Source organism: Anastrepha obliqua, chromosome 5 (assembly GCF_027943255.1).
Source record: "Anastrepha obliqua isolate idAnaObli1 chromosome 5, idAnaObli1_1.0, whole genome shotgun sequence".
NCBI lineage: Eukaryota > Metazoa > Arthropoda > Insecta > Diptera > Tephritidae > Anastrepha > Anastrepha obliqua.
The window spans coordinates 30,544,855-30,557,121 of record NC_072896.1 but is presented as its reverse complement, the minus strand read 5'-3'; the positions used below and the strand labels follow the sequence as shown (position 1 = coordinate 30,557,121).

Sequence of the window (12,267 nt, the reverse complement as noted above, 5' to 3'; positions counted from 1 at the left end):
TGTAAAAGTCGAGGACTACGATCACGATAAAATCCTGGCTGATATTTCGGAGCTTCCCGGACTTGTGGACTATGCGCTCCCACCCACACTTGCCATTACAACGTTCACGATCCTCCTACCCTCAAGCGAAGAGTGGAAACAGGTCAATGTAAGACAAGGCGACTCCATCCATGTATGCACAGAAGGCTCAAAGCTCGAGGGCAGAGTGGGCAGTGGTGTATGTACATATATTCCGAACATCTAGAAATCTCCTTCAGTTTTCGACTCCCCGACTACTGTAGTGTCTGATGCGAATAATGAAATCCGCGCTACTGATACAGTGTGATGCAATATTTTGAGGTAATATCTGCATTTTCTCTGATAGAAAGGCGGCGATAAAACCTTCATAAAACAGTCAACAACCTCCAAGGTAACCATGAAATGCCGAACATGTCTTAACGAGATGGCTTAGTTATTTCATTTAAAGGTAACATTGGTCTCTGACCATTGCGACATTAAAGGTAACTGCATAGCCGATGAACTAGCGAACACAGACAATGACATATGCATACCCTTACAGGCATGTAAGCTACTTATCTTTGAGCAAATTGTAAGAGCAGCGAATGAAAGCACAGCCTAGTTTTAGGAGAGATAGAGACAAGTTGCCCACGTGATACACAATGGGCACTTCAACACATATTCAAAATGTGTCGCACATCACCACTTCTAGTCTAACCTAATAAATGAGAAAAAGTTTAAACAAAATAATTTTTATAAATTTTGTCTCAGCCCAGCACATTACATATCAACATTTTTCGCCTTTCCACTTGAGGACAAATGAAAAATTTAACCGGAATACCAAGTCTAGAGTAAGCTATAAATTGTTCGCCATACGAAAAGCAAAGATTTTGTAAGTTCAATGCAACCTAATTTAAAGATTGTTCGCGGACTTTTTTTATCGGTAGGTATCATTAAGATAAGCGGGATCAGCACATTTTCTCCTTTCCAAGAGCTTTCAAAATAAGTGAATATGCTATGCAGAATGGTAATTCGGCGTTTCCCTGCTTAAAATTCTTAATAAAAGTAATAAAGGAAATTATGTTCTACATTCCATTTGTTTTTCTATGGAATTCATTAAATTAAGGCATATTTAAATATCTTAACCATCGATTACTGCAGTTAAGTGTTAGGTTAGGCTAAATGACTGTGATCGGAAACCCAAATGAGTCTAATATCGAAGTATTCCGATGCAATCGAGAGAGAATCAGGCGCTCCCCGACTAACGAACACACAAACAAGGAGTCCAAGGCTCTAATTGCCGCTTGGCTCTCGGAGTAGATATTTACGTCCTTTACATCAATTTCAGAAGTAAGCAACCAATTCACTGCTTCCTTAATTGCGGGTACCCCCGCTGGCAAGCACTACAGTGGTCTGGAATACTGAATGATAGTGAGCTCCTCGCAGAATACTCCCCCACCAACTGTTCCGTCCAACTTCGAGCCATCCGTAAACACATTTGCCATGTCCTGCGTCTAAATGTTGCACCCCGTGGAAAAAGTTCTACTCGGACATAGCGTGGGGGTACAATGATCCAGCACCATGGAAATGAACTCAAAGTTGTTAAGAATGCTAGAGGGTCCATAGCTTAGGTCTAGCTTATGGCCGAACACCTCAATTTGTTTGCAGTGCGTGCAGCTGCAGTTTTTCCTGCAATGCCCACGGGTGCCACATTCAGCATAGCGTTGAGCGCTAGACTATGGCTAGTCCAAAGTGATCCACTGATTCCAATTAGGGCAAACCTCTCTAGCTTCTAATTGTCTTATAAAGCTAAAACGTACCTTGAGGCAAGAGGTCCATCTTTTGCCGAAAGCCACCCTGCAACCATACAAGGCGACTGTTGCCTTCCTAATTCTCTACTCAATGCTGGGCTTCCACGTTAACGCTCTGTCAAAAATAAGTCCCAGGTACTTTACCCTGTCAGAGAGCAGCAGGGTGCAGGTTATTGAGAGGAGAAAGACTCTAGGTATTTTATATTTGCTCGTAAATAAGATGAGCTCCGTTTTCAGAGGATTTATCGAGAGACCGCCATTTGCGGTCTATTTCACAAGTAGATTCAGATATTTTTCAACAATTCCATGAGAGTATCTAAAAATTTTCCTCTGACAAAAAGAGCCACGTCATCCATGTAAGCAAACACCTTGCAGACTCTCCTCTCCAGCTCCTCTAGCGAATTAAGGGTTAAATTTAGTGATAATAACCCTACGATCGATCACCTAAAACTTTCACTTCTTCACTATCTTCCTAACTCTAGCTTTGATTTTTAGATAGATTTTCCTGGAATATTTAAAATTTAAAAAATGCAACCCGCAAGAAGCCCAAAGAATGTTTAGAAAAACACATAAATGGAAACGCGGGAACGATATGGATCGATGAACATTAATAACAAAAATTTAAGAGAGAAAATGTTGCCAGATTTTTATACCTTATTGAATTTCATTAACCTGCAAAAGTATGTATTGGAGAACTACTTTTCTTATAAACATAACTATTGTATGTAGTATGGGAAATAATTACTAGCAATGATAGCTGCAGATTTTGCAATGAACTGGAAGAGAGAAAAACTCTAGAATACCTTCTATGTTCATGCCCTGCAGTAGCTAAAACCCGAATGAAATGTTTAGAAGCTTCACAATATGAGTGGTTAGAATACCACTCGGGGTGAGAGCTTCACAGCCTACTTAAATTCGCGAAAGAAGCAGGTTTATTGGAAGAAGCCTACTAAGGGTCAAGCTCCATCTGGTACCACTAAGGACTAATAGGTGTATGTGATGGCTTTCAACCAGCCAGGTCAATCTAACCTAACCTAACTGATATGGCTGATTTGAAATACATTTTAGACAAATGTCAAAACACGTCACGCAATCAAAACGAAAACGTTCGACAGCATCCATATAGAATCCGTCGCCAACACAATGCATGAGTCCCAGTAGAACTGTTTCGTTTGACGATGCTTACGCTAAAACCATGAATGGAAGAGTTTCTATACAATAGAATACGACCAGCTCATTTAATACCAACAGCAGTGTAAAACAAGGTGATGCCCTTTCACCAACCAACTTCAATCTAGGTTTGCATTATACTATTAAAGACTTCACAAGATCGCGGCATCTATTTTCCAGGACCTCTGTGACTATAACATACGCGGACGATATAGCCATCGTCGCCCGCAGTACGCTACCTAGACGACATTTTTCTAGCGATAGAAAAAAATACGAGATTGGTAAGACTGGCAACAAGCATAAACAAAACGAATTACGAGTATATGAGGATCTTAAGAGTTAAGAGGATAATGTCTGGCGTTATTAACATCGAGGTCTTCAGTTTTGAGAGTCTGTCAAAATTTTCATATCTCGGCGTACTAATAAGTAACGACAACAACATTAACGACTGTATATCTGCCAGAATAATGGCGGCGAATCATGCATACCACGCTAACATAAATTTCCTGAAATCAATATCTCCCTCACGTAGGTACAAACCTACGGAGCAGACATTTGGCGCATGAATCCTGCAGACAAAGACCGCCTAAGAATATTGCGTAAAGTAAAGTCTAATACACGGAGAAGATGGCGAGTACAGAATCAGGCCCAATAAAGAGCTATGAAGTCTCTTCAATGGCGAAGATATTTTAAGGTATATTAAGTCACAATGCATCGGATGGGTAGGTTACAACATCCGCATGAATGGCGGTAGGCAACAAAAACTTCAGCTGTACTACAATCCTTTATGCTCAAGACCCAGTGGCAGACCAAACAGAACTTGAAAAAATTAGGCAAAAACTGGAAATCTCTAGCGCTGGATCGTCGATTGAATGGAGGAAGATTGCTGAGGAAGCTAAAACCCACGCCGGGCTGTAACGCAAATAGATGATGATGGTAATGATAGACCAAAATGAAAAGCATAAAGTCTGTTTTTTTTAATTTTTTAACTTCAAATGACGTCTCACCTAAATGAGTTCTGAATAGTTGGAATACCCGAAGTAATTTTTAGAATACCAAAAAATCGTAAGCAGAACATAGAAAAAAAGCTTCATTTGACTGTAGCTAATAAATAATTACTCTGAATAAAGGATATCAAAATCTCTTTTTATATAGAAAATGCATTGACAAACTGAGTAATCTGGAGAATCTCCGAATGGTATTCAATCAATTCAGTATTTTAACAGCGGGCAACCCTACGCAAAAATATATTGAAAATGAAAATTTTGCACGCATTCGACACTCATATAATAATGTTTTAGATACCATATTTATTAAATTGAATTAAACCTTTCCAACAGGTGGCAACCATTTCCAAAATATTTTATGAAATAAGGTTTCTTAAACTCCTTCCACTTGACACCTATTCTAAAGTAGATTAATTATTTTTCGCAATTTTTTTGTAATTTAATTTTCGAATAGGTGGCAACCTTAAATAAAATATATATGTTTCAAATTAAGAGATTTCCCACTTATTTCTTTTTACACTCATATAGATGTATTTCAGATAACTTATTTATTAAATTGAATTAACTCTTTCCAACAGGTGGCAACCATTTCCAAAAATATTTTATAGAATAACATTTCTAAAAATTCCTTTCACTTGACACCCATTCTGAACTAGTTTAATTATTTCTCATTAATTATTTAGTTTATTTTTCAAACAGGTGGCAACGCTATTTAAAAATATATTTCCAATTGAAATTTGTTAAACCTCTTTTGAAACCTATATGTCATATTTCATTTATTTAATTATTTTTAATGAACTTAATTTGTCAAACTAATGGCAACCCTTTTTAAAAATATTTTCGAAGTTAAGCTCCTTTAAACCTTTTTGACATTTCTTACCCATATTCGAATATTTGATTTGACTTATGCATTTAATTTAATTTAAAATTTTAACAGGTGGTAACTCTCTTCAAAAAATAGCCTACTCACAACTTAAGCCATAAGTTATCTGTGCAAAAGTCCATGCAAATTCGTTCACTCGTTTCCGCGTAATTCAGCCACAAAACATTCAAACTCACTGACCCATAAACTTTCACATTTATAACGCATTTTAGTAAAATTAAAAAGAAATTAATTAAAAAAGTTGAAAAAGTTATAAATTTCTTATTTCAGTTCAATTTGCTTTTTTAGCATTATTTACAACTTTTATTACTACTTTTTTTTAAATTCATTTGAACCTCTTGAGCCCATCGACATAGGCCTGCAAAGTCTTCAACTGCTGTTTCACCGAATTAGTTGCTGTGCCACCAGGCACGTCATATTTTTCCACATTCTCACCAAAATCTGCCACCTGCACTATATCCACATCGAAGTGTTCGCAGATGTTTTGTAGATCACCCAACGGAATTTCCGTGAGTTCCCGGCCTATTTTTTCGGCATAGGCGACCACTTCGCCGATATAGTGGTGCGCTTGACGGAATGGCACACCTTTGCGCACCAGATAGTAGGCCTGTAAGTGAATTAATTATGGATCATTAAATTAATTATTATTTTTTTTTATATAAAACGAAGCTCACCCAATCAGTGGCCAACATATCTGGACTCAGCGCTGATTCCATGCGTTCCCGATTCAGTTGCATGGTTTTTACTACACCCTCAACTACAGTTAAGGCGTCTTGTAGCCGATCAAAAGCATCGAAGGCGTATTGCTTATCGAATTGCAAATCCTTATTGTAGGTGGTAGGTGTACCCTTGATGGTCATCATGATGCCTGGAGGGAGTAGAAGACAAAGATGAGTAGAACGGGGTTAAGAGAAATGATTGAATGACGGCAGAGACCTGCCATGATACTCAATTACCACTCAACGAGGAGCAAATACTGCCCGAAATTCCGCGCACCAACTCCAAACTATCGGGATTACGTTTCTGTGGCATCAAGCTGCTGCCAGTTGAGAAAGCATCGGCGATTTTTATAAAATCAAATTCCTTAGTAGCATAGAGTATTAAATCCTCAGCGAGGCGCGACAGATGCAGGCTGGCCAGCGAGCAGCAGTAGATAAAGTCGACTGTGAAATAAAAATAAAAGGAAACATAATTTTTGTTTGTACGCTTCGCAGTCAAAAGGTGGCGCATATAAAGGGTTTTTTTTTTAATGATAGAGCTTCCCATAGAAATATTATTATTATTATTATTAGACTACTGCGCATTGCAACCAAAAGCGATCTATTGTGCAAAGCCTGTTGAGGTGCCCTATATTTTAAGACTTTTACTACATTCTGAGGCTTGGTGGTTGGTTGGTTTAAGTGGTGATTCTTCCAGAATTCAACTAGCCCTTTCGCACCATTTTGTTGCCACATCCTCGCTATCAACTTGTTTACCAGTTATTTACAGCATGACTATATCCAGTCTGTGCGGTTCAGGAACCTTATCAGGTTGTTGACATGTAAGCCAGACAGCTGTTCCAGACTCTCGAACAACGGTTTACCCTTCCATAGGGCAGGGCATTCGCAGAGGAAATGGAAGATTGTTTCCTTTTTCTCCGGTTGTTTACAACTGTGGCAGTATGTGTTGTGAAGGATGCCGATTTTGGCTGCTTGTTCTCCCACAGACCAAAAGCCTGTTATGACTGCCGTTAGTCTCCAGGCGTCCCGTCGTTTCATGTTTATTAATGTCAACGATTGCTTGAGGTTGTAGGTGGACCATAACGTTCTGCTGATTTTGCATTTCGTCTGGTCTCTCCATCTACAATCTGCGATTCGAAGGTATTTTAGGCAAATTGCACTCTTGACTGCACCTAATGGTGTGAATACCGATTCTGCTAGTGCGTTATTCATGGCAGATCCCCTTCTTGCCAGTTCATCCGCTTTTTCATTACCGATGTCCCGGAACCCAGATTAAGGTAACTTTATGGTTTTCGCTCAAGGTGGTGAGGCTATTCCTGCTTTGCTCCACCACTTTAGAGGTTGTTGTAGCTGAATGAAGTGCCTGGATTGCAGCTTGGCTATCCGAAAGAATAGCGATACTGCCCTTAAAAGAGGGATCTGCGATTAGTAGCCTACAAACTTCCCCAATTGCCAGTACTTCCGCCTGAAAGACACTGCAAGCATTAGGGAGACGCACAGATCTTTCAATTTTAAGTCTATGGGAATATATACCAGCTCCAACACCACAATCCATTTTACTGCCATCTGTATAGACTGTAGTGTCGAGCTTGTTTAGTGAGAATCCCTTATTCCATTCTTTCCGAGATGGAAAGAGATTGACACAATTTCTGCTGAATGTCACCGTCGGGACGATGTAGATTCTAAGGCTTATTGTTCCATAATTTATATGGATGCACGGTAATACCACCCAGGTGGTGTAGCCATTTTCCGCTCAGTGCAGAAAGGACATGTTGTGAATTTTCAGTGCCCATTTCACAGAATCGACAGATGATGATCCCAGAGATCATATGATCAGAGAGACGAATTTCGTTTAAATGCTATATCTATCGTATCCCTCGTGGCCAGGAGCCCAACTTAATAATACTGTGTTGAAGTTCCCTGACATGTTGAGATAGCTCAGGCAGTCATATACCATTTTTAAGGTGATTATAGTTGAAATAAGGGCTTTCGGAGCCGCCTGACTATATACAAATATGTAAATGTGGGCTTATCTCACTTTTTCTAAGGAGTTATTCCCTCACACATCTCTCAATTGTATGTATTTCTGCCTCCCATGGGTAAACCGGTCCGCTCCTACAATTAAGTTGGACTTTTTGTTCATTATAGCTTAGCATTTCAGCATTCAAAGTCTCAACGCTTCTATTTTTATTAAATTATTAAAATTTACTTCAAACTGGCACATAAACAAGAAACCTATGGAAAAGTTTGAGGAAGTTCCCATTTGTATCGAGTAATTGTGTTCAGTGATGGAGCTCTGTTTTGGCTGCATGATTTCGTTAACAAACTAAATTCCAGATTTTTAGATACTGGAAGCACCGTTACATCCCGAATAACTAATTGTTGGTATATTTTTCATGCTGTTGGTATCGTTCAAACTTATTTCTTCAGAAATGCTGCTGGAGCCATTGATTTTTATTTCAAAACATGGAAAACATTGCTCCAAGCTCAACAGGGAGAAGCTACATCCCACTGCACGTTCCCACGACAGTCGGTTCTACGTTGCTGGAAGGAACCGGATTTATATCTGGCCAAGGGAAGGACACTTCAGCAGCAGTCCCCGTACTTGTATGCGGAATGTTTATGCTGCTACAATAACTACAACCCATATAAAAGTAGCACGTGATACCATTGAATTGTTAAAAACGATATTTGATGAAAAAATTATCTCTCGATTTGAGCTTTTAACTGGGCTTTGGACGTTTCACTTAATAAGTCGTAATGAAAATGAAGGTATAGACGTCCGCGCGTCATGAGAGTTAGAAGTGGGCATAATAATAATAATAATAACAATTGACGCTTACACTCTTTGATGGGTTTTTGACCGAGAAATATAGTAGTATGGTTGAGCAAAAAATACCTGCAAATACTAGAAGGCCATCCCATTAAACTAGCCCGAAATCGATTTCTAAATGAAGTTCACACACAATTGAGAAAAAAAGACATCTTCAAGACGGCACTATCTCAATTATCTCATCTCTTACGAGAGTCCGTCCACAAAGCAACGGAATCTCGGCCATTTTGGCTTATAGTACAGCCTCATCGTCATGAGAGATAAAGGAAGTTTCAAGGGAGACTGGAAACTCGGCCTTTTCGGCACCTTCATACAATTTCATCACATAAAAAAAAAAAATCACACACAATCGTCGTGAAGGTCAACGGAAGTTTTAAAGGAGATTGAAAACTATGCCTTTTTTATGCCTTTTTTTTTATTTGCTTCCATAAAATATTACATATCTCATGATGAGACAATAAGCAATTTAATTAATAAGAAAAAAAGATAATTTAACAAAATAAACAAAGCAAATAAACCAAATTTTTTGCAGTGCAAATTTGCAATTAAACTTTTCTTTCTTTTAACCCGCCTTTGACTATATTTCTCTATATTTGGGAGCCTTCTCATCATAGGATTTGTGTGCGACAGTATTCCCGCTTGCGTTATTTATTGCCTAATCAATTCTCGACAGTTAAATGAAAATATACCAATCTCAGATTCCTCAGGTTCTTGGTTCAAATGGCTACCGGGGTGGAAATGTTGAGTCTGAATAAAAGGCTTCTGGTATCTCAAATTTTTTTCTTACTTCTATAAGTCTAGCTAAATTTCTTTCTTTGCCAAAGCCTTCTCTACTTACCGGTATATTAAAGAGAAAATAAATGTCAAAGTGTTGGACCTTCTAGCATTGGAAACAAAACCCCTGAGCTCTGAGGAATGGATTAATAATACGATATCTGTAAATACTTCGATTCCAGCGCCACCTAGTGGAACCAAGTTATGTATGTAGGTAGTGCGGGCTGAACTGTAAAAAGATCTCACTTAGACCAAGATCCATTGTGTTACCAGTGCTACAATATATTAGTTGTACTAATATTTTATGTAATTCTTAAGGCACGTCTTCGTGAATTTTAACAAGCCGTTCCGAGTTTTGTCAGTAATATCCTTTAAGTATGAAAAATAAGTTGATCGTAGGCGCATTTGTCGAGTCCTACAAAGAGCAGGACTGTGGCGAAGTAATTGCTCTAAAGTACTCCCAGCATTCGCTGCGTTGCATGTGTTACACGTATCGCGCTGGCCTAATACCAGTTTGGCTGTGTTATGTGGGGTGAGTTATTTTCGATTTAATTTTTTTTAAACGCATTTTGGATAGCCATATCTTAACTTCTTAATAAATTGAGTTATTAATTAAATTTTTTTTAATTAGATGGCAACGCCTTTTATAAATATTATTGGACTAAATCCATGTTTACCTGCACATTGATAAATGCACACCTACACAATCCATTTGTTAATTAAAAATAAAACAGGTGACAACGCCAGCTAAAAATATCTTTGAATAAAACTTATTTTAAATATTTCTTAATATTCCACTGAAATTGGTGATAAATTGATATATAGGTTTCTTATCAAAAAAACAGGTGGCAACACCGGCTAAAACTATTGTTCAATAAAACTTGTTTTAAATATTTCTTAATATTCAACTGCAATTTGTGCTAAATTGCTGCTTTGCAATAAGTCTTAGGTGGCAACCTTATCATAAAAACTGTTTTTGGTATATTTAAAAATATTATATGTGTCTTCGTACCTTTTTTTTATTTATTTAATATTTACTCATATATAATTTTTAATAAATTTTAATTTTTTAAATACATAAAGTTTTGAATAGCCATATTCTAACCTTTTATTATTTTTTGTTATTTATTACCATTTTTTAATTAGATGGCAACGCCTTTCAAAAATATTATTGAATTAAAGTCATATTTACCTTTACATTGATAAATGCAGACATAATCGATTTCTTAATTTCCAAAAACAAAACAGGTGGCAACATCAACTTAAAAATATTTTTCAATAAAACTTATTTTAAATATTTCTTAATACCCAACTGAAATTTGTGATTATTGCTGCTTTGCATTAAGATCTAGGTGGCAACCCTATCATAAAAATTGTTTTTTGCATAAATATATCTTAAAAATATTTACCTTGATACCTTTCCTGTAATAGTTACTTTTATCTACAATAATTTTTAATAAATTTTTATTTTTTTAATTCAAACAGGTCTCAAGACCCTGCAAAAATGAGTGGTACACACAAATCAACTACGACCTGCAGGCTTACCATAGGTGTAAGAAATGAAAAATTGGGCAGCTTTTGCGTGATGCTCTCGCGAAGAAATTGTCTGGCACACATATCGACATTCCAAATATTAGCACACACATTTTTGGCTTTCCGAATAATCTCAAAACAAGATTTTAATTCTCATTCCTGCACTTTTGATTCATAGAACTCGTTTCTTACCATCAAGAAAGCGCTACTATCCTTTCTCAATAAATTATTGACAATGGTATACATTTAATTTTTTATTCAGTGGATGCCTTTATCTGCAGCTGAACAGTTTTAGATCTCGGCGCTTAGCAAGCTCATGCCTTGCTTAGCTCAGCGCCAGAAAAAAATTATCTGTACGTCATGCGAACCACACGCCTGGTTTCAGTTGGGTGAGAGATGGGCAAAACGACTGGTATTATTATGTATTATTAAAAGATTATACTTATCGCGGCATAAGCATGTGCGTGCGTCTGTCTTGACGAGTAATCGCAGCACTTGCCTGAAAGAGCAGTTTATGAGATTTACCAGTTTATAAGACAAGCAACATGAAATGCGTGTGTTCTTTTAGCGTATAAAAATATGAATAACATTAATAAAAATATATATTTTTTCCAATTTATCAACTATCAGTCTCGCTCCCTCCTCCTTCACTTACCCACAAAATCGCGATCACCCACCGCATGCATGCTGTTCGGCGTCACACCGGCAAAATTCAGACGCTTTGCCAACCACTCACGATCCACACCCAATGGATTGCCAGCCAATGCGCCGCTACCCAAAGGCAATAGATTGGCGCGCTCTTTCAACTCCAACAACCGCTGACAGTCCGCTTGCAGGGCAAACGCATGCGAGAGCATCCAATGTGAGAATTGCACTGCCTGAGCGCGTTGCAAATGCGTATAGCCCGGCATAAGTACACCCAAATTTTTATGTGCCTGCGCCACAGCGGCCCCAATGACCGCAAGCAAGCCAGCTACCGTTTCACGTATGCCGCGTCGCAACCACAACTTCATGTCGGTAATCACTTGATCATTGCGACTGCGGCCGGTATGCAAACGCTTGCCCACATCGCCAATTAGTTCGGTGAGGCGACGTTCATTCACTGTGTGTACATCCTCATCGCTGGGCAAAAATTTTATACTACCATCCTTCCATTCGCGACGCACAACTTCTAACGCGGCGCCAATGTCGGCTGCCTCTTTATTGGTAAGCAAACCGGCACGTGCGAGCCCCTCCGCATAGGCTATGCTGCCGTCAATATCTTCGGCGTAGAAGCGCGAATCGAGTGGTAAACTGCAATTTAATTTAGCCAAACATTCGCTTGTTTTACCCTCGGCATCGCCGAAACGACCACCCCATAGTTGTTGTGCCATTGTGTCAATTGTAATTGGTTGGGTAGGGGAAATTTGTGTAGGAGATCTACTAGCTTCGTGTTATGCAGTTGGCTGTGTATGTGTGTCAACACAATTTTCTCGATCGTTAATAAAGAGCAGCAGCAGCAGCGCTTGTTTACGATCGTTCTCACTACGATCTGCACCGT

The 12,267-nt window shown here is 38.4% G+C and overlaps 1 protein-coding gene across 1 annotated transcript; it reads right to left on the bottom strand.

Annotated features, from left to right (window-relative positions):
• Positions 1-5,189: 5,189 nt before the first annotated feature.
• On the bottom strand, positions 5,190-12,267 carry LOC129249173 (argininosuccinate lyase). The gene is made up of 4 exons (XM_054888839.1): positions 11,383-12,267; positions 5,825-6,031; positions 5,543-5,736; positions 5,190-5,475 (listed from the first exon to the last, which is right to left on the bottom strand). Exons 1-4 carry the CDS (start codon positions 12,098-12,100, stop codon positions 5,194-5,196), a joined length of 1,401 nt encoding a protein of 466 aa, XP_054744814.1. The 5' UTR covers positions 12,101-12,267; the 3' UTR covers positions 5,190-5,193.